Source organism: Crinia signifera, chromosome 11 (genome assembly GCF_055691185.1).
Source record: "Crinia signifera chromosome 11, ASM5569118v1, whole genome shotgun sequence".
Classification (NCBI taxonomy): Eukaryota; Metazoa; Chordata; class Amphibia; order Anura; family Myobatrachidae; genus Crinia; species Crinia signifera.
In genome coordinates this window covers 87,212,010-87,235,330 of record NC_139227.1, presented here as the reverse complement: position 1 = coordinate 87,235,330, position 23,321 = coordinate 87,212,010, and the positions used below count along the sequence as shown (strand labels likewise).

The 23,321-nt window shown below is 49.1% G+C and overlaps 1 protein-coding gene across 4 annotated transcripts in view; it reads left to right on the top strand.

The window, feature by feature from the left end:
- Positions 1-2,315, top strand: part of TSPAN32 (tetraspanin 32) — a 40,385-nt gene extending 38,070 nt beyond the window's left edge. For all 4 annotated transcript variants that reach the window (XM_083164838.1, XM_083164839.1, XM_083164837.1 and 1 more), the window contains one exon: positions 1,373-2,315. In XM_083164838.1, coding sequence (XP_083020964.1) covers positions 1,373-1,537 — 165 coding nt within the window. In that variant the 3' untranslated portion in view covers positions 1,538-2,315. The remainder of the gene's footprint in view (positions 1-1,372) is intronic.
- The last annotated feature ends 21,006 nt before the right edge of the window (positions 2,316-23,321 follow it).

The window sequence follows — 23,321 nt, the reverse complement described above, 5'->3', positions numbered from 1 at the left end:
CATTGGCAGAAAATCAAAATACTGATATGGTTAAAATGCCAACACGGTCAAATGCTGACATCTTAAATGTTGACATGTCAAAAAGTCAACATAAGTTTTTCATGATTATGTTTTTTGAAACCTAGTTGTTCTTTGTGCCGGAAACATGCAATTGGACACGGTATAAATATACGGTGTCCATGTTGACCTACAGATGGAGCCGGGCTCCCTCTTGCTGGAGAATCTCCAGAACCTCACGCTTCAGGGAGACGGACAGGGTTAGGGGGGGTGCGGGGAGGCGGTGGGGACCCCGGGTGACCACCGACAAGCTGGCGGGGACCCGGGGAAAGCCGTCGGAAGGGGACATCTTGTGCGCGCGCGTCCCCTTTCGCATATACAGATGGCGGGTGGCGGGGGATGGCGGCTGGCTTCGCCATCGCCATCCCCTGCAAAGAAGAGACCCGCTCCATCTGTATGTCAACAAAAAACACACAGAAAACCCATGTTGACTTTTTGACATGTCGACATGTCAGCATTGTTACCATGAATGTCGGCATTTTGGACATGTCAGTATTTTGTCCGTCGTTATTTTGAATGTCGGGAAATCATACTGAACCCGATACATCATGTGTAAAAGGACGGCACTAAATGTATCGTATGCGATCCTGCCGTCTGGGAAGCTTCAAGGGAGATCGTATGTGACTTCTTCCCTATAAGTGTATGGAGGCTTTTACATGTTACGGTTATGTACAGCGCCGGTGCAAGGCACCTCAGTGCCCCAGGTGGGGGGATGCCCCGCCGCCCACCTGGCTGCTCCGGCCACCGGCGAGTCACTCTAATGGGGACGGGGTGGTGCGGGCACCGCAGCAAGTCAGCGGTAGTGCAGGTGACTTGCTCCGGTGCACGGGCGGACGGGCAGGGGGGGCAGCATGTCAGCTGGGGTGCGTGTGACTTGCTCAGCAGATGCACGGTCCACGGATGGGAAGGGAGGGGGTGCGGGCGCCACAGCAAGACAGTGGTAGTGCAGGTGACTTGCTCCGGCACACGGCGCACAGTCCACAAGCGGGCGGGGGGGGAGAGGTCAGCAAGTGGTGTGGGTGAGTAGTGCTGGTGGGGCCTTAATTGGCTTTATGGGGGGACGAGATGCGGGCACCACTCACCATGCTCCACACCGCTGACCTGCTCCCAAGTGCTGCCTTCCAGTGGCCGGCGCCCCAGGCAAATGCTTAAGGCTGCCTAGTGGTGGCGCCGGCCCTGGTTATGTAAGTACTTCTCATGGGACTAATATACATGGTGTTCTACAAAATATAAGCTAGTTAGAATTTTCTATGCAGTGGAAATGCATTGCTTGGGATCACCTCTATGTCTGATACATCATTATTTCTATTCACAGGTATATGGCATGGTGCTTTCCTCTTTCCTGTTTTTCTCTCTACCAAGGGGAAACGTATGGGACCGAAGAGGAGAATACAGCCTAAGCAATGCCTTAGTGTGCCGTCCAGATGCCAAACCCAATATCCCTCTAATTCAGCTATTGCCCTACCGATCTGCACAGTAAATTCCTGTTTTATGCAACACACAAGGACAGCAGACATTGCAGTGTAATGCATTCAGATTTATCTATTACCACAATGTCATGAGACAATAATGTATTTATGAGATCATTCAAATAAGATTATTTTGGTTAATGACAGAGAAAAAATTATTATTTCCCCACCGAAAATTTTTATGCTATTTCCAATGACGTAATCATGGAAATCCTGTGACATTGGTACTTGGCGCACTGTGAAAGTTTTGAGAAGTTTTTCTCTTTTTTTTCTAAAATAGTTTTAGATATTTTATATTATTCCAGAAATTGACACATTTCTTATTTATCCCCTGTGTAAATATTTATATTTCAGAATACTGGTTTGTGCAGAAGATCACAAAGCTACAGATTTAAAGTTATTTATGCTGGGCAAATATGATCAGATAAAATGCCTGTCAGATCAATCAAATATCCAGGGCAGTGCAAATAACCAGGACATACACTGTGAGATCTCTCATTACTAATATCAGTGCTCAGGTGTCCCTCGGCATACCTGCTGTTCCTCGGCATGCCTGGTGTCCCTCGCCATACCTGCTGTTCCTCGCTATGTCTGGAGTTCCTCGCTATATCTGCTGTCCCTCGCCATACCTGCTGTCCCTCACCATACCTGCTGTCCCTCGCTATACCTGCTGTCCCTTGCCATACCTGCTGTCCCTCGCCATACCTGCTGTCCCTCGCCATACCTGCTGTCCCTCGCTATATCTGCTGTCCCTCGCCATACCTGCTGTTCCTCGCTATGTCTGGAGTTTCGCGCTATACCTGCTGTCCTTCGCTATACCTGCTGTCCCTCGCCATACCTGCTGTTCCTCGCTATGTCTGGAGTTCCTCGCCATACCTGCTGTTCCTCGCTATGTCTGGAGTTCCTCGCTATATCTGCTGTCCCTCGCCATACCTGCTGTCCCTCACCATACCTGCTGTCCCTCGCTATACCTGCTGTCCCTTGCCATACCTGCTGTCCCTCGCCATACCTGCTGTCCCTCGCCATACCTGCTGTCCCTCGCTATATCTGCTGTCCCTCGCCATACCTGCTGTTCCTCGCTATGTCTGGAGTTTCGCGCTATACCTGCTGTCCTTCGCTATACCTGCTGTCCCTCGCCATACCTGCTGTTCCTCGCTATGTCTGGAGTTCCTCGCCATACCTGCTGTCCCTCGCCATACCTGCTGTTCCTCGCTATGTCTGGAGTTCCTCGCCATAACTGCTGTCCCTCGCTATACCTGCTGTCCCTCGCCATACCTGCTGTTCCTCGCTATGTCTGGAGTTCCTCGCTATGTCTGGAGTTCCTCGCTATGTCTGGTGTTCCTCGCTATGTCTGGTGTTCCTCGCTATGCTTGGTGTTCCTCGCTATGCTTGGTGTTCCTCGCTATGTCTGGTGTTCTTCGCTATGTCTGCTGTTCCTCGCTATGCCTGGTGTTCCTCACTATGCCTGGTGTTCCTCGATATGTCTGGTGTTCCTCGCTATGCCTGGTGTTCCTCAATATGTCTGGTGTTCCTCGCTATGCTTGGTGTTCCTCGCTATGTCTGGTGTTCCTCGCTATGCTTAGTGTTCCTCGCTATGATTAGTGTACCTCGCTATACTTGGTGTTCCTCGCTATGCTTGGTTTTCCTCGCTATGCCTGGTGTTCCTCAATATGCCTGGTGTTCCTCACTATGCTTAGTGTTCCTCGCTATGATTAGTGTACCTCGCTATGCCTGCTGTCCTTCGCTATACCTGCTGTCCCTCGCCATACCTGCTGTTCCTCGCTATGTCTGGAGTTCCGCGCTATACCTGCTGTCCTTCGCTATACCTGCTGTCCCTCGCCATACCTGCTGTTCCTCGCTATGTCTGGAGTTCCACGCCATACCTGCTGTCCCTCGCTATACCTGCTGTTCCTCGCCATGTCTGGAGTTCCTCGCCATAACTGCTGTCCCTCGCTATACCTGCTGTCCCTCGCCATACCTGCTGTCCCTCGCCATACCTGCTGTCCCTCGCTATGTCTGGAGTTCCTCGCTATGTCTGGTGTTCCTCGCAATGCTTGGTGTTCCTCGCTATGTCTGGTGTTCCTCGCTATGCTTGGTGTTCCCCGCTATGCTTGGTGTTCCTCGCTATGTCTGGTGTTCTTCGCTATGCCTGGTGTTCCTCGCTATGCCTGGTGTTCCTCACTATGCCTGGTGTTCCTCGCTATGCCTGGTGTTCCTCGCTATGCCTGGTGTTCCTCGATATGTCTGGTGTTCCTCGCTATGCTTGGTGTTCCTCGCTATGTCTGGTGTTCCTCGCTATGCTTAGTGTTCCTCGCTATGATTAGTGTACCTCACTATGTTTGGTGTTCCTCGCTATGCTTGGTGTTCCTCGCTATGGCTGGTGTTCCTCGCTATGCCTGGTGTTCCTCAATATGCCTGGTGTTCCTCGCTATGCTTAGTGTTCCTCGCTATGATTAGTGTACCTCGCTATGCTTGGTGTTCCTCGCTATGTCTGGTGTTCCTCGTTATGCTTAGTTTTCCTCACTATGCTTAGTGTCCCTCGCTATGACTGGTGTTCCTCACTATGCTTAGTGTCCCTCGCTATGACTGGTGTTCCTCGCTATGCCTGGTGTTTCTCGCTGTGCCTAGTTTTTCTCGCTATGCCTGGTGTTCCTCGCTATGCCTGGTGTTCCTCGCTATGCCTGGTGTTCCTCAATATGCCTGGTGTTCCTCGCTATGATTAGTGTTCCTCGCTATGCCTGGTGTTCCTCGCTATGCCTGCTGTTCCTCAATATGTCTGGTGTTCCTCGCTATGCTTGGTGTTCCTCGCTATGTCTGGTGTTTCTCGTTATGCTTAGTTTTCCTCACTATGCTTAGTGTCCCTCGCTATGCCTGGTGTTCCTCGCTATGCCTGTTGTTCCTTACTATGCCTGGTGTTCCTTGCTATGCCTGGTGTTCCTCGCTATGACTGGTGTTCCTCGTTATGCTTAGTTTTCCTCACTATGCTTAGTGTCCCTCGCTATGCCTGGTGTTCCTCGCTATGCCTGTTGTTCCTTACTATGCCTGGTGTTCCTCGCTATGCCTGGTGTTCCTCGCTATGACTGGAGTTCCTCGCTATGACTGCTGTTCCTCGCTATGCCTGGTGTTCCTCGCTATGCCTGCTGTTCCTCGCTATGCCTGCTGTTCCTCGCTATGCCTGGTGTTCCTCGCTATGCCTGCTGTTCCTCAATATGCCTGGTGTTCCTCGCTATGCTTAGTGTTCCTCGCTATGATTAGTGTACCTCGCTATGCTTGGTGTTCCTCGCTATGTCTGGTGTTCCTCGTTATGCTTAGTTTTCCTCACTATGCTTAGTGTCCCTCGCTATGACTGGTGTTCCTCACTATGCTTAGTGTCCCTCGCTATGACTGGTGTTCCTCGCTATGCCTGGTGTTTCTCGCTGTGCCTAGTTTTTCTCGCTATGCCTGGTGTTCCTCGCTATGACTGGTGTTCCTCGCTATGCCTGGTGTTCCTCAATATGCCTAGTGTTCCTCGCTATGCTTAGTGTTCCTCGCTATGCTTAGTGTTCCTTGCTATGCCAGGTGTTCCTCGCTATGCCTGGTGTTCCTCGCTATGCTTGGTGTTCCTCGCTATGCCTGGTGTTCCTCGCTATGCCTGGTGTTCCTTAATATGCCTGGTGTTCCTAGCTATGCTTAGTGTTCCTCGCTATGCCTGGTGTTCCTCGCTATGACTGGTGTTCCTCGCTATGCCTGGTGTTCCTCAATATGCCTAGTGTTCCTCGCTATGCTTAGTGTTCCTCACTATGCTTAGTGTTCCTCGCTATGCTTAGTGTTCCTCGCTATGCCAGGTGTTCCTCGCTATGCCTGGTGTTCCTCGCTATGCCTGGTGTTCCTCGCTATGTCTGGTGTTCCTCGCTATGCCTGCTGTTCCTCAATATGCCTGGTGTTCCTCGCTATGCTTGGTGATCCTCGCTATGCTTGGTGTTCCTCGCTATGTCTGGTGTTCCTCGTTATGCTTAGTTTTCCTCACTATGCTTAGTGTCCCTCGCTATGCCTGGTGTCCCTCGCTATGCCTGGTGTTCCTCGCTATGCCTGGTGTTCCTCGCTATGCCTGGTGTTCCTCGCTATGCCTGGTGTTCCTCGCTATGCCTGGTGTTCCTCAATATGCCTAGTGTTCCTCGCTATGCTTAGTGTTCCTCGCTATGCTTAGTGTTCCTCGCTATGCCAGGTGTTCCTCGATATGCCTGGTGTTCCTCGCTATGCCTGGTGTTCCTCGCTATGCCTGGTGTTCCTCGCTATGCCTGGTGTTCCTTAATATGCCTGGTGTTCCTCGCTATGCTTAGTGTTCCTCGCTATGATTAGTGTTCCTCGCTATGCCTGGTGTTCCTCGCTATGCCTGGTGTTCCTCGCTATGCCTGGTGTTCCTTAATATGCCTGGTGTTCCTCGCTATGCTTAGTGTTCCTCGCTATGATTAGTGTTCCTCGCTATGCCTGGTGTTCCTCGCTATGCCTGCTGTTCCTCAATATGCCTGGTGTTCCTCGCTATGCTTGGTGATCCTCGCTATGCTTGGTGTTCCTCGCTATGTCTGGTGTTCCTCGTTATGCTTAGTTTTCCTCACTATGCTTATTGTCCCTCGCTATGCCTGGTGTTCCTCGCTATGCCTGTTGTTCCTTACTATGCCTGGTGTTCCTCACTATGCCTGGTGTTCCTCGCTATGCCTGGTGTTCCTCGCTATGCCTGGTGTTCCTTAATATGCCTGGTGTTCCTCGCTATGCTTGGTGTTCCTCGCTATGATTAGTGTTCCTCGCTATGCCTGGTGTTCCTCGCTATGCCTGCTGTTCCTCAATATGCCTGGTGTTCCTCGCTATGCTTGGTGATCCTCGCTATGCTTGGTGTTCCTCGCTATGTCTGGTGTTCCTCGTTATGCTTAGTTTTCCTCACTATGCTTAGTGTCCCTCGCTATGCCTGGTGTTCCTCGCTATGCCTGTTGTTCCTTACTATGCCTGGTGTTCCTCGCTATGCCTGGTGTTCCTCGCTATGACTGGTGTTCCTCGCTATGCCTGGTGTTCCTCAATATGCCTAGTGTTCCTCGCTATGCTTAGTGTTCCTCGCTATGCTTAGTGTTACTCGCTATGCCAGGTGTTCCTCGCTATGCCAGGTGTTCCTCGCTATGCCTGGTGTTCCTCGCTATGCCTGGTGTTCCTCGCTATGCCTGGTGTTCCTTAATATGCCTGGTGTTCCTTAATATGCCTGGTGTTCCTCGCTATGCTTAGTGTTCCTCGCTATGATTAGTGTTCCTCGCTATGCCTGGTGTTCCTCGCTATGCCTGGTGTTCCTCGCTATGCCTGGTGTTCCTTAATATGCCTGGTGTTCCTCGCTATGCTTAGTGTTCCTCGCTATGATTAGTGTTCCTCGCTATGCCTGGTGTTCCTCGCTATGCCTGCTGTTCCTCAATATGCCTGGTGTTCCTCGCTATGCTTGGTGATCCTCGCTATGCTTGGTGTTCCTCGCTATGTCTGGTGTTCCTCGTTATGCTTAGTTTTCCTCACTATGCTTAGTGTCCCTCGCTATGCCTGGTGTTCCTCGCTATGCCTGTTGTTCCTTACTATGCCTGGTGTTCCTCGCTATGCCTGGTGTTCCTCGCTATGACTTGAGTTCCTCGCTATGACTGGTGTTCCTCGCTATGACTGGTGTTCCTCGCTATGCCTGCTGTTCCTCGCTATGCCTGGTGTTCCTCGCTATGCCTGCTGTTCCTCGCTATGCCTGCTGTTCCTCGCTATGCCTGCTGTTCCTCACTATGCCTGCTGTTCCTCGCTATGCCTGCTGTTCCTCGCTATGCCTATAACTATAACCCTCCCTGCCCTCACAGCCTGAACCTAACCTCCCCGATTATGCCTAATCCTAATCTCCCCTCCTTGGTGCTTAAATTTAAGGCTCAACTTTAGTGCGCATCTCAGCATATGGAACAGTTAGTTCCAGTCACTGGAGTGGACCATAAACTCCAGGATTAGGAGTCTATGGAAGTTTAAAGGAGTCCCTAAAGGATTGCCTGAACCCCTTGAGGACTCCCCTCATGGTGATACCGCCCTTATTCCCCTGTGTGCCAACAATTTCACCCACCACCACAGACCGTGCATATAGCTGAGAGGAACCATAGACTCTGGGATTAGGAGCCTAAAGAATTTTAAGGGGATCCCTAAAGGATCACCTTAACACCAATAAGGTATCCCCCTACAGCGACACCGCATCGACAATACGTTTATATGTAACGTTTTGGCTTTATATTCAGACTGCATCATCATCATCATCATCAGGTGCATACAGCAACTTCCTAGCAGATTGTATACCTTTGTATTAATTACAATTGTGTTGTATCATACTTGACATCTTCTACTGATTCTCATTGCCACAATTCACAAGCGAGGCATCACACACCCCACAAATATATCAGTGTTTTGTACCTGACGGTGTTTAGAGTGCCGGTATCTTTATGTTTTCGTCATATTTTGATTGTCAGTGTCCTGTACCTGTCGGTATTTTGTCAGTCTGCATTTTTTTGTGGGGATTCTGTCAATCAGTATTTCGTCCTTCGTCAAATGAACTACAGTACATACGAATCTGGCCTCGGACCTGATTTTAAGGGCTGTTGTTTCCATTAGCTGTAGTACATGACATGCTTATGACCTGTACACAATAGAATGAAGAATTTGGGTTACAGTAACCCAGACAGATAAAACATGCGATACACTTCACCCTCTGTGCCAGATGCACTAAGTTTCAAAAGTGATAAAATGGAGACTGATAAACAACCAACCAATCAGCTCCTACCTGTCATGCCACAGACTATGTTTGAGAAATGTCAGGCAGGTGCTGATTGGTTGTTTATCACTCTCCATTTTATCACTTTTGAAGCTTAGTGCATATGGCTCCCTATCTGCACCTTACAGCAGTGCAGTGGCGGATTATACACAGGGCGACAAGGGCTGTCACCCCGGGCCCCCACACATCCGGGGCCTCCACACCGGTCCCCCACCCCTCCTTCCCTGGTACCTGGCCAGCGTGGGAATCCAGACAGCAGGATCCATGCAGCGCTGTGGAAGCAACAGGGTCTTTGTGGCGGATGGGAAGTCAGCGGCGGGGTCCCTGCGGTGGATGGGAAGTCAGCGGCGGGGTCCCTGTAGCAGATGGGAACTAGTAGTGCTACTAGTTCCCACCCGCCGCAGGGGCCCCGCCGCTGACTGCCCATCTGCCACAGGGATCCCACTGCCTCCCCAGCACTGCATGGACCCTGCTGCCTGGATCCCCACGCTGGCCAGGTACCAGGGGAGGGGGAACCTGCCTCTGTCCAGGGGGGCCGACCTGTCTCCATCCATGGGGGACCAAACTACCTTCGAGGGGGGTGGGTGGGGTGTTGGCTGCCTCCGTGCGAGGGGGGGGGGCACAGACCTTTGTTGCCCAGGGCCCCCACAGACCTTAATCCGGCCCTGCAGCAGTGATATCTTATATCTTCGTCACTATTTACTGTACACACAGAAACGTCACAGAAACTGACTTTCAGACTGGAAACACTGGGCGAGGTCCCCGACTGGTGCAATGACATCTGACATTTTTGTCATTTAAAGAAATAATCTAAAAATAGTCCAATGGGCGGAGGGTAACAAAGACATTTGCTCTTTCATTTTACATCTGTCATAGTTACTGTGTAACCAATAGTTTTATATCTCGCTATGTTTGTTCTAGCTAATGCTGCAATGAATGAGCTCACAGATGACAGCTTAATGATGAATTATTTCCAGGTATACTGTTTGTAAGGACGCTATGGTAAGGATTAGCGCTCTGCCCCCTGCAAGCTGAATGCATGTTCTGGAGGTCTAATATTTCACCTCTGCTCTTCACGGTACATTGAATAGAGGTAAATAACACACTTTGGGCCTTATTCTAGTTCACTCTTTCTGCCAAAATCCTTCTTAGATGGACAAAACCATGTGCACTGCAGGGGGCAGATGTAACATGTGCAGAGAGAGTTAGATTTGGGTGAGTTATTTTGTTTCTGTGCAGGTTAAATACTGACTGCTTTATTTGTACACTGCAATATAGATCTCACTTTGAAGTAAAACTCCACCCAAATCTAATTCTCTCTGCACAAGTAACATCTGCCCCACCTGCAGTGCACATGGTTTTGTCCATCTAAGAAGGAATTTGTTAGAAAGAGTGAACTAGAATAACCCCCTTAGTCAACTAGTGGATAATAGCCACATAACTTTAGAAATGTGAAAATAACAGGGGTGAAATTTAATAGGATGAGATATTCAGAAAGTGAGAGATTTGGTAAGAAACCTCCATTATTTTTTTTAAAGCGGCAATCATTTACACTTGAATAAAAATTAAAAACTGGTTTTGCAGTGTAAATGAAAAATAAACCTGGAGATTTCTTACCAAATCTCTCACTTTCTGAATCTCTCATCCTATTAAATTTCACCCCCAGGGGTCTGCACAAAATAGCACCTGCGAGGCTTGATGATCCAGTTTGTCACTATCAGGGGAGGCTCCAGAGGAGGGGGTGTAGCACAGTTCAAAATTCAAATAGGGGAGCAACACCAACTGCTGTTCCAAACCGACTCACTGGCAGTTAGTGTTTCTCCCCCATTTAAATTATGAAATGTGCTGCATGGCGTATTTTTATGGGTGCAATGTGTGCGGTGCACATGGGCCCACACACATTACATCCATTCTTTAATACTTACCCTCCGGAGTCCCGAAGGCACCAGCACTGCCGTAATTGTCAGAAAAAATGGCTGCCGCGCTGTTCGATCTAGGCGGCGGACAGGCGTTGCCACTGGAAGAAAGGAGGGAGCCCAGCCGGAGGAGACTGCACACTGGTCTCCATCTCTCTTAAGGCACCCCTGGCTGCAGTCCTTTCTCTGGAGCCACCACCATACAACGGTGCTGTACTGTACATACAGTTAGGGCCTGATTCGGCCATTGAATGATTTTTCTTCCCTTCACTAATAAAAGTCAGTCTAGACTAATTTTTGTTCTAGCTGCAGATGGCTGAATTCGGGGCGGGCGCTGACGTCATGTGAATTCAGATGCCCGACCCAAGCAGACATCAACACACCATTTTGTGGGCACACACATGAAATGCTGGGCGGTTCCCTGCATGGATAAAAGACTTGCTTTCATCTTAAGGTGCCCGTACACGGTACAAGGGTGCTGTGCGGTGCGATGCGTGCTCCCATGGGCATCCCCTTGCACAGCACATAAAGTCTGTGCAGCCCGTGCTTTTAGTACTAGATTGCATCGTATCTAGAACAAAAAGTATGGTGCTGTAGCACATTGGGGGTTATTCTGGTTGATTCGCAAGGCTGTGATTTCTCAGCATTGCGAGTCCACAAACCCCTCCCGGCACATGGATGCTCTCCTGCCGCCCCCTCTACGACCATCGAATGATGTGTTGCGTGCACGCATATGGGCGTTCCCATATGGTAATGGGGCAGCCCGTGCCCCCCGCCCATGTCCGCCCCCCCGCACTCCGCCATGGGTGCATGCACCCGGCGAACCGAAAGTTTGCCGTGGGTGCACGCACCATACGTCTGCACATGCGCAGAAACCCGTCTGTGCATGCGCAAACGCGCAACATCGGTCCTGCGTGCGAATGCACGCAGGACCAAACAAACGTGAGTAACCCCCATTGTATATGCTATGCAATCTAGTACTAAAAGCATGGAGTTCATTGCACCGTGTATGGGCACCTTTAGTCCTATAGCCTGTCATTACACAAAAGTATCAGCTGTGTATCTATCAGTAGCAGCTGTGTAATGACATCATAATTAGGCTCAGCACCAATAGTAGAGTGGTGTAAAGAGCCGGACACATACAATGATTACACAGCCAATGTTGCAGTTACTAGAGGCCGTCTTACTGTAACAGAAGGAAGATTCTGCTGACAGTGCTGTAAATGTCACGTAGAGGAGAGATGTGTAATTCATCGCAGCTGGGCCACTATGATTATACAGTAAATGCTGGAATAAAGATAAACTGGGAGCTACATGGGCCGGATTACTGAATGAATGGGAATCAGGTTATCCCCACTTGGGCTTCAGTAATTTTACACCTTTCAGTCTGATTGTCTTTCTTTATAGTGATTAATGTCATTGGGGTTTATTCCGATCTGATCGCACAGCTGAAAATTTGCAGGCTGGGCGATAATCGATAGACTGGGCATGCGTATGGCTCGCATCTTGGTATAGAATCCTGCTTCTTTTTTGGTCGTTGGCTATACGCAAGTCGATTGGCATTAAGCTGGTTATAGGAGGTGGTATCCAACTGTTTTCTGTGTCAGGGAAACAACGGGCGTAGCCAGGTGTTTGACGTCAGCTCCGGCCCTTAACACTCTGTTTCTATCGCGGCCGCCGAGTAAGTTCTGAGCTATGCACAGACTGCATACAGTGGAAAAATCATTGCGAATGTATTTGCAGCTACTCACCGATCCAGCTCATAATTTGCAAGCCACGCTAAACAATTTGCTGGCTTGCACAGGGTGGGATCTTACTGTGGCTGGGTGGTGTACGCCTGATCACAGGGCTCTACAATTTAGCAGAGCAGCAATCTGGTCTGTATAACCACCATAGTTACCAGTATTTATACCTAACTCTCAGGATCATTATGCTCCTGAGCAGGGCTGCCACATCAGGAATTTTGGGGCCTGGGACTCATTTCCAGTCCGTTTGCTGAAATACTGCCCCAAACTTGCAAGGACCCTTCACCATGATTCACTGCTGCCTGCAGATAGCACATCTTGAAAGCCCAGTCTGCTTTGAAATCTTTGCATGAGAGAGACCTTGCTGATGCAGTATAACTGCCTTGTGCCTGTGCTCAGTCTTGCCATGTAGTATGACCTGAGACATTAAACTGGCTTCCACAACCTCATCTTTACAGCAGAATTTGAGTGCTTTAAACCTCATACAATGCTGTTTCTGTTTCAGTCAACCTACATATGATAATCAGTAACACCACTGATATTTTGATATGGGTCATAGGGTCAGCTTAGAATTTAGTTGGACTGTCATTAGGTCATCCACTATAGGTTGACAGTCACTAGGTTGACATGGTCGACACAAACATTAAGTTGACATGGAAAAGATTGACATGAAAAAGGTAGACACAGGGTTTTTCATGTTTTTTGTGTTTATGTAAAAGTACTGCGTCCCCTTGCTGCGCTTGCCGTGCTTATATTCCCACTCTATGCCCACTTGGATCGTAAAGTATGAAAAACTCATGCAAATCTTATTCTGGTTGACCATGTCTTTGTTGACCATAAGCTTGTCCTTTTGACAAGGTGGACCTTGGGTATGTCGAACATTTCAAGTTGTCGACCTAGACATTGTCTACCCAGTGTCCGCATAGCAGGGAGATTGGCTGCATTATCACCTTTTATGAGTAGTTCAGCTTTAAAAGCAGTCTGTGGAAACATGTCCTTAGACGTCCATATGTTTCCATCTTAGCTGGAAAGAAATACCGGTCTCCCCATGTGTGTTATGTTTGTTGCGCTATTAATAACATTGGCTCAGAGTCCTATTGTTACTGGCCAGGGGACAACCGTATGCAGCACCCAGGGAATGAAGAGAGATCTGAGTTTTATTCTGCCTGCTGGATATTTCTCTTAAACTTTTTCATCTGGGACCAAAACTATGTTAGATTTAACTCTGCGAACCATTGATCAGCTGTTCGTCACTACAGTACTAGGATCTGGAAAAAAAAACAATGAAATTAAGAGATGATTAGTAGGTAGTGTAATACTATTGCTACTCAGGGCCAGGTTTCCCACTAGGATCGTGAGGCACAGGCCTATGGGTGGCACCTTCTGGAGGTGGCAAGGCATCGCCCCCCCCCCCCTCCTTGCCTTTAAAGGTCGCAATTCGCCAGAAGGGGGGCAGAGCCGACATCCTAGGCTTGTCAGCCTGACAGCGAGGAGCAGCAGTGGGACCAGGGCCGGCGCTACCCACTCAGCAGCTCCTGCAAAGCAGGGAGGCGCCATGCTGAAAAGGCGCTGTCTCTCTCCCTGATCTGCTAAAGCTGCCTCAGCCCTCACTGTCACTGCCTCCTGCAGCGCCTGTCTGACAGCGGGCGGACGGCAGTATAAACAGCTGCTCCCTGCACCGCGAGTGCACACAGCCTGCATGCTGCCTGCAGTGCCTGTCTGACAGCGGGTGGCAGTTTGGAGAGGCTGAGCAGCTCCCTGCACCGCGCATACTGTGTTCCTCCTGCTACATGCCCCCCACGGACACTTACGCTGAGGCATGTAGCGTTGTCTGTGAATGCCTGGATGACATGTCATGTCCGGATCCGCCCCCTACCCATTGCTCCCTGCGCCTGTCAGCTGTCAATCAAATGACGAACAGGCAGCAGCGCCACCTCCCCTTCCTTCCCTCTTCTCAGTGTGCTGTGCCAGTGCCACTGCCAGTCCTCAACACTCTGCCCCCTCTATCTCCTCCCCTCTTCTTCCATCTCTCCCCTCCTTTCCCCCTCAGTCATGAGAGGGGTGGTCATACACGCTGCAATAGCAGCGTGTGATGCGATGTGCACTCCTGTGGGCATCGCATCGCACAGTACTGTTTTCGGATCGCATCGCACACACATTGCATGCATGCTGTGCAATGCGATCTAGCCCATAACGTATGCGATTCTCGCAGCGTGTATTGGCACCTTTAGTGCCTGCAACATTTTGAGGACACAGCACTGAGATGGTGTATGCATACATGTACATGCACCCGAGATCCTCCATAGGATCGCATGTTGCATACGCTCCCACAATCGGGCTGCAGCTTGTTGCAATGGCAATGTGAAAGGGCGCAAAATTTATGGTTTGCAGGAGGGCGCCGGACACCCTAGCACCGGCCCTGAGTGGGACGGACATAGGGAGAACCAGGCACACACCAGAGTCTGGCAGGCCACTTTGTCACTGTCATCGTCCGCCCTCCCTGGTCACAGTGGTGGCACTGACAGAAAGAGTGAGAATGAGGGCCGGCTCGGCTTGGGGACAGTCTGTGTGAGAGCCGAGGGTAGCGATGCAGATGAGCAGCCACCTGGAGACAGCCAGGATCTGCTGTGCCTGTGCGCGGCATAACTGCATCCACAGCAGGCCACAAGCTCCTCAAAGACGCTGGGGATGAGCTGCCTGCACCCGGCGCCATTATCAAACTGGCTGCTGCATGTCCACTCCACCCAGTACTAGTGTGCTTCCGCTGTCTACCACTGCCCCAGTAACAGCTGTGCTCCCCACCCCACCCCCCCCCCCACCCCCTGTTGCCTAAGTTGCTCCCCTGGCACCTGCTGCCCTATGAGGGCCCTCCTACTTGGCCTTTTGTCCAGGGCGCCTCTCATTTGAGCGGGTCCTGGTGATTTAATCACCAGGACCCGCCATCAGATGGAAGGGGGTGCGTGCGCATGAGACGCTTGCACGCCTTTTTCACTGGAGCCCATCGCTGCGTCCCATTGCTTCCCTGCTGCTACACTGCACCCCCCCCCTAACCCTGCCCGTCTCCCTGAAGCAGAGACAGGCATGGATTCCGCTTCCCACTGCCGAGAGATGGGGATGCGCGTGCATGTGAGACAGAGTACCTGTCCATCGGCTCTCTGGCGATAGCTGGTGCTGAATGACAGTCACTCCATCTGTACCTACCTTTAAATTCTCCACTCTGGGAGAAGCCTGCGTGGTTCAGACCCTAGGTGACCATGGGGACCCACAGAAAATGGCATAGTCAACTTGCTTTTTTGGGGGGTGGGGGGTTTCCAATCCATAGGATAAGGATCTCTGTTTTATAGCTGAGGGGGCGTGTCCTAGGGACTTAGAAATAACAGATAGAGGTATAAGCCTCACATTGTGAATATCTGCTAAGAAGAGGGATACTGGGACAGTGGTGTTAATAGTGGAAGAAGCATTACTTCCCAATCAAGTTTAAACAAATATGTTATAACAGCTGAAAAAACCCATTACAGCTGCCAGAGCTGACAGCACAATCCACTCCTCCTGGGCAGTTGGGTGATACAATAATATCAGTATCTCCCAACACAGGGGCATTAAATACATTGTATTTATAATGTAGCTCTGCAAGTAAATATCATCAGAGCAAACAGCATATTCCACTCTCCCTGGGCATTGAGGTGAGAAAGTGATACCACTTTCACATCGCCGACACGTTTTAAAAACCGGTATTTTAAAACGGTAATTGAAACGGGTCAGAGCCTTAACATTGCCGCAGATTACCGTTTTAAATACCGGTTCAGTCTCATTCAACATAGCAGTGAAACCGGTTCATCACGAACACGTTTCAAGCCAGAGTGTCAACATTGCCTGTCATTTTGCTCTGTAGCTTGTGTTGTTTGCCTGAAATACCGTTTCAGACACATTGTACACATTCACATTGCACAAAAAACGGCAAGGAACCATGTAGGACTCTGCTTTTTACACGGTTCGAAATGCCAGTTAACTTTAAACGGTAAATCGGCTCTGGTGCATTCACAGTGCAGGCTTAAACGTTTTAAAAAGGGAAAAAAACGGCAATTTACCGTTTTAAAAGTGCGATGTGAAAAGGGTATGAGATTCTCATTACCCAAAGACAGGAACAATAAATACATTGTATCGACATTGTGATACACAGTATTGGAACAACGTATGTGACAGCAGCAGATGCAGTTCTGAATAATATCTACTCTGCCTGTCTACAGTGTTATCACACCACGCACATCTTCCCAGACACAGGGAACCTCCAAGCCCCTAGGGCCGAACAAAGGCTAAAAACTATACAATAAAACACAGCTATATAAATAGCATACTAGCCTATACCCCCCATTAAGTGTAAAACTGGGCTCTGAGAAACAAACAGAGTTGCATAGCGGCCAGGGCCGTCTTAACATTAGGAAGGGCCCCTGGGCAACCTAGTTCACTGGACACCCCCCCCCAAATTAGTTTGCCCAGGAGCCCACAGTCACCTCCCCAACTCTCACCTCTCTGGCTCCGTGCGGCAGCCAGTCAGCTTCCGGCGGCCGGGGATCCGATCATCTTCGCTGGGGGATCCGGGCAGTGGGATCAGGGCAGCGGCGGTAGCTAGGAGCCTGCCCTGAAGTGGCAAAGCGCTATTAACTGGCGGGGCGGGAAGCGCTGTTGCATTTGAAAAGAATGGCCAGACGCTGATTGGCTGAATTCAGCCAATCAGCGTTCGGCCAGTCTTTTCAAATGCAGCAGCGCTTCCCGCCCCACCGGCAAATAGCGCTAATGGGAAAGATGGTGGCCGGGTGGCGGGGATCCGACCATCCTCGCTGGGGAAGGGGATCAGGGCGGCGGTGGCGGTAGCTAGGCGCCCGAAGCGGCGAAGCACTATTTGTCGGCAGGGGCGGGAACTGAAGCGCTGTTGAATTTGAAAAGACTGGCCGGATGCTGATTGGCTGAATTCAGCCAATCAGCATTCAGCCAGTCATTTTAAATGCAGCAGCGCTTCTCGCCCCCCCTGCCGGCAAATAGCGCTTCGCCGCTTCGGGCTCCTAGCTACCGCCACCGATGCCCTGATCCCCCTGCCGGATCACCCAGTGAGGGTGATCAGAACCCCGGCACACGGACCCCCAAAATTAAATTCACTGCTAGCTAGGAGGTGAAGCGCTATTTGCCGGCGGGGTGGGAAGCGCTGTTGCCTTTTCATAGACTGGCCGGATGCTGATTTTCTGAATTCAGCCAATCAGCGTCCGGCCAGTCTATTCAAATGCAACAGCGCTTCCCACCCCGCCGGCAAATAGAGCTTCGCCGAATCAGGCTTCTAGCTACCACCACCGCCCTGATCCCCCTGCCCGGATCCCCCAGCGAGGGTGAGCGGATTCCAGGACCCCGGCCACCATCTTTCCCATTGGGCTGGGCCGGGGGCCCCCGGGCAACTGCCCATCGTGCCCAATGGGAAAGACGGCACTGATAGCGGCAATACAGCCCCAAGAATAAATGCAAAAAACAGTGTTTACCCTGTTATATTCAATCTCTATATACAGCTAAGCAAGACTCCACATTTTAAAATACTATTTTTTTCACAAAATTTGTTTTCAATACTCTTTACACACTATGTATGTTGTTAGTGATTGTTTGTACTTTTAACCCCTTTATTTCTCCATGTCTACAAATGCTTTATGACCCCGAGTTTCATACAATAAAAGAAAAACGTAAGGGCCATTTTTAAGAAAAAATCTTTATGGTACAAAGAATTCTTTTGTCCCATTTTTTGGTGTGCATCTACCCTCGCAACCCCTTTTTGCCTCTCTTCCAAACCTCATGACATATAGGTTGTTTAAAGATAGCACCCCCACCTATCCGAACAAATAAGGTGGACCAGTACCTCCGACAATACAGGAAATCAATAAAGCAGTGTGCAGACTTACCCCCCCCCCCCCCTCGCTTGAATTTACTACACCTGCAGTGCAGCATGTTTTTTTTTTACATTAGAGAAAAAAATTAGTTTTGTGATCTTTGCTGAATCAGGCCCAGGATTTTATCATAGGACATACTTATTTACCCTCACAGAATGGCCAGAAGCTCCCGAAAATCACTTCCCCCCTCCCGGCCCCGGGGAAGGTGGGCAAGTCTCCTGCTTGCTCCCTGAAGCACCCCCAGAGCCGCTTAAACAAATTCTGGAATTCATGGGTCATTTTTAGCTGCGCCCCATCCCCATGGACCAACAAATCGTGGAGTTTGTGTGGATTGGGGGTGGGGCTTTGTGACATCAGCCTTGTTCCCACCCCCGAGGTGCAGCATTGGATTTCCGGCAACTGTAAAAGTTGGTAAGTATGGTACGTGCATACTAGGGGCCATATGCATGTGCTGACTATCGATAATTTCCTGGCCTACGAATTTGATCAGTTCTAGTTCATCTCTAGTTATTATTATTACTTTATAACTATGTTTTTCTAAAAATGCACCAGGAATTCAGACCACAAATCTAAAGCTCAGAGACTATTTACTCTACATGAAAGATATATCCATACAGTAGGTGCAAAGATAGAGATAATGGTTGGGGGGCCACAGTTCAAATTAGCTGAGAACCTAACAACTCCCCAAGCTGTTATTAATGCAGTTTTTTAGTAGAGCATAGAACATGTAAGTGACTCTGGACAGCGTTCCTGCCTACGCTATAACACTGTAAATACATGGCTGCTCTTTGATTATAAGCAATGGAATTAAGTTTTGTTCTACATCATTTCCATTAATACATAATGCAGGAGAGTGAGGTATAATGCATTGGACTAAGTCCATTCACAACTCTTATACACATGAGAATAAAGATTTGGACATTAGAGAAAAAGGCTGTTGGAAAAGGCATTGTTCTGTCTGCACGTATAGAATACAAAGTGCACAGCATTCTAAAAATCATTAAACGGTCTATGTCAGTTACTGGACCTGTAAGATTAGAGCCATATGTAAGTTCTACCTGCTGCCACCTGTGCCCACAGATGTAATTCTGGATGTTACCTACTGCCACTGTCAGCTATAGCTATTTTTATTTTCTAACATTAATTCAGGGTTGCCTACCCTCCCGGAATGGCCAGGAGGATCCCGAAAATCGGGTCCTCCTCCCGGACCCCTGGAAAAGTGGGCAACCCTCCCAGATTCTGGGGGACCCCCACGCCACCCCCCGATTGCAGCGTGTTCCCCCATACCTCTGGGTTTAAATGCGACAATCCACGGGTCTCAGAGGAGGGGGTGGAGCTGAAATGTCCACAATCGCGTCAATTTAGCCCCGTCCCCTCCACAGAGATTCGTGAATTGGGGGGTTTTTACATACTGGGGCGGGGCTTAATGATGTAATGCTCAAGCCCCGCCCCCCAAACTGCAGCTGGAAGTCTCCTCTCCGGGCTTCTCCTGGAGAGGAGACAGAAAAAGTCGGCAACCCTGCATTAATTTACGTGGGGGAAGATGCATCAAAACTTGTATGAAAAGGACTAGTGAATGCTGAGCTGGATTAAAGTCTGTGGGGGCCCTGGACAACGAAATTGTGGATGTATTGCCATATCAACCAATCAGATTATTGAACATTTTAATTAAATGATAGCTTGAATCTTATTGGGCTCTATGAGACTACTCTACTTGCACTCCGTAGAAAAGGTGTGATATTAAATATATAAATGTGCCTGATCAGGCTGAGGCAGGACACTTTGGGGGAGATGTATCATCAAATCTTCAGGTTGTCACCCTACAAAGGGTGATGCCAAAATGCCTGCTCCTCTCAAAATAACAGGGGTAGGGTGCTGCACTGTAACATTATGGGTGACATTTACTTTCCTTCTGGCCTATGCGTTCCACTTCCACCTACAGTACTTCCCCGTGCTGCAGCCTGCCTTGGTCCGGTGTCAAGATCAGGACTGTACAGGTGGAGCAGCCTGTGGGGTCCAGTTATAATACAGGGGGAGCAGCCTGTGGGGTCCAGTTATGATACAGGGGGGAGCAGCCTGTGGGGTCCAGTTATTATACAGGGGGAGCAGCCTGTGGGGGGCCCGTTATTATTATTATACAGGGGGTGCAGCCTGTGGGGGGTCCCGTTATTATTATACAGGAGAGCAGCCTGTGGGGTCCAGTTATAATACAGGGGGAGCAGCCTGTGGGGTCCAGTTATTATACAGGGGGGAGCAGCCGGTGGGGGTCCAGTTATTATACAGGGGGTGCAGCCTGTGGGGGGGGGGTCCCGTTATTATTGTACAGGGGAGCAGCCTGTCGGGGGTCCCGGTATCATTATACAGGGGGAGCAGCCTATGGGGGGGGGCGTTATCATTATACAGGGGGAGCAGCCTGTGGGGGTCCTGTTATTATTATACAGGGGGTGCAGCCTGTGGGGTCCAGTTATTATACAGGGGGAGCAGCCTATGGGGGTCCCATTATTATTATTATTATACAGGGGGAGCAGCCTGTGGGGTCCAGTTATTATACAGGGGGAGCAGCCTGTGGGGGTCCAGTTATTATTATAAGGGGGAGCAGCCTGTGGGCGTCCCATTATTATTATTATACAGGGGGTGCAGCCTGTGGGGGTCCCTTTATTATTATTATTATTATGGTACTTGTGTATTAGCAGGGCATCCACTAAGCAAATTGGTTAGTGGGCTATTCTGAGTAAGAAAATCGCATCGGATCGCATCGCACCACACGCAAAATCACGTGCAATCGTATGCGATTTTATAGGGTGTGATGCCATTAAATTTACTATACACTTCTATGAGATTTAGGCACCCCCCACTATCCACGGCACCCAGAAGCGTGGCGAGCAAAGCGAGCCCCGCGAGGGGGTGGCGGAACACGTCCTCCCGACCTTTCCATACCCCCACTATCCACGTCGGCATGGAGTTGATCTAATATAGTGTGGCAAGCGCAGCGAGCCACCGAGCCCGAAGGGTGGCGAGCGAGGGGAAACTGAATACATGAAAAAGTAATCCACGTCCCCTCGCCACGCTGTGGATAGTGGGGGTCTGAAAAGGTCGGGAGGATGCGTTCCACCGCCGCTCGCCACGCTTTGGGTGGCGTGGATCGTGGGGGGTGCCTAAAACCTCATTGCATATCATACAAGTGTATAGTAAATTTAATGGCATCGCACCCTATAAAATCACATGCGATGCAATCCGCTGGGGCAAGGAGAGCAGTGAATAAATTACATAGGAAAATTTCATCGCATCGCACTAAAATGGCCCATGCGATGCGATTTCCCTACGCTAGCGTACGTATGCTAATTGGGCGCCGTGCTAATACACAAGTACCATTATTATTATACAGGGGGAGCAGCCTGTGGGGGTCCCATTATTATTATACAGGGGGAGCAGTCTGTTGTGTCCTGTTATTATTATACAGGCGGAGCAGGCTGTGGGGTCCTGTTATTATTATAAGACAGGAGGATTAGCCTGTGGTGTCCTGATATTATACAGTGGGACCAGCCAGTGGGGTCCTATTATTATACAGGGGAGCAGCCTGTGGTGTCCAATTATTAGGGAAAGAGGGGGGGACTGGACTGCACACCATATTTTTAAACATAATGAGAGGTGCTACCAAGTTAAGACTTCTAGTACCATACAGGAAAAAAGAACAATACTGATGCACACTCTAGGTGCTAAGAACACTGATAGTGAAAATAATTTTTGATAACCAATTAACATGGAGTAAAATTGAAGTTCTTAGCACACATTTGCGCAAATATGTGGGCCCATCCACTGCGTCCAGGTGAACTTCATTAGATGGGTCCCTAACATTTCTAATACTAACACATTATATACATTTATCTAGGTCTTACCTTCAAATAGAGCCCATATTAACATGCAGTCAGCAATGTAGGAACCTGTGCTAATTAAAACACCTGAGGGTAGATGGGAGGGGTGCCAGTGCCAGAATGAAGGAGCCTTACCTTCAGTGTACAATATATACACAAATATTTGGGAAAGAAGGGGGAACTGGACTGCACACCATATTTTTAAACATAATGAGAGGTGCTACCAAGTTAAGGCTTCTACTACCTTACAGGAAAAAGGAACAATTATTATACAGGGGATCAGCCTGTGGGGTCCTGTTATTATTATAAGACAGGAGGATTAGCCTGTGGTGTCCTGATCTTAAAAGGAAAGTCTGGAGATGACTTAGAGGGAACCCGACAAGGTTTTTTGGGGCACACTTGTAACTGATAATGAATGTTTGATATGATGTCTATTATTAAAACGTAACTTTTAATTTTTGAAAACACTAAAATACAGGTTTAGCATGAGAGGGGTTGTACATCTGCTGAAAAATTACAGACTTGTACAATTGACTCCTCCTCCTCCGAGCAATAATTCAAAAATATACTGACTTTGTCAGGTAATTGTCTACACGTAAACTTGGCGAAAATAAGTCACTCATATAGCTATTTCCTAATATGACAATTATATAGGATAATGCTTATGACATCCGATTGTCATCAGCGTGTGAAATAGCAGTGCTGATGGCGCAGGACACACCACCCCTCAGTTTTCCAATGCAGAAGCACACTTGAGCTCATTTTCCGCCAGCCAGGCTCTCATGTTATAATTATACGGCCATACCTCACTGGACCGCCTGGTACCACCCGAACCCAGAAGCTAAGCAGTGAAGGGCCGGCCGAGTACCTGTTTGGGGAACTCACAGGGAATAGTCGGTGCCGTAACCTAACATAACAGCAGAGGCTAACAGCTGTGAGAGTGACGCTTTACTTAAACCTCATTTCCTTATCCTGCTTTCCTTCTATCATACTGTGACTTTACTCTCCCTTTTCTCCCCTCTCTCCTTTTGGGTACTCCATCTAATTAATTTCATTGGAAAACTGAGGGGTGGTGTGTCCTGCGCCATCAGCACTGCTATTTCACACGCTGATGACAATCGGATGTCATAAGCATTATCCTATATAATTGTCATATTAGGAAATAGCTATATGAGTGACTTATTTTCGCCAAGTTTACGTGTAGACAATTACCTGACAAAGTCAGTATATTTTTGAATTATTGCTCGGAGGAGGAGGAGTCAATTGTACAAGTCTGTAATTTTTCAGCAGATGTACAACCCCTCTCATGCTAAACCTGTATTTTAGTGTTTTCAAAAATTAAAAGTTACGTTTTAATAATAGACATCATATCAAACATTCATTATCAGTTACAAGTGTGCCCCAAAAAACCTTGTCGGGTTCCCTCTAAGTCATCTCCAGACTTTCCTTTTCAGTTCAACGTTTGAACTCCATTTGGGAGCACCACCAACCGTCAGCCCTTGCCGTTTAAATTTACATACCGAGCAACGGCACGCATGTTGG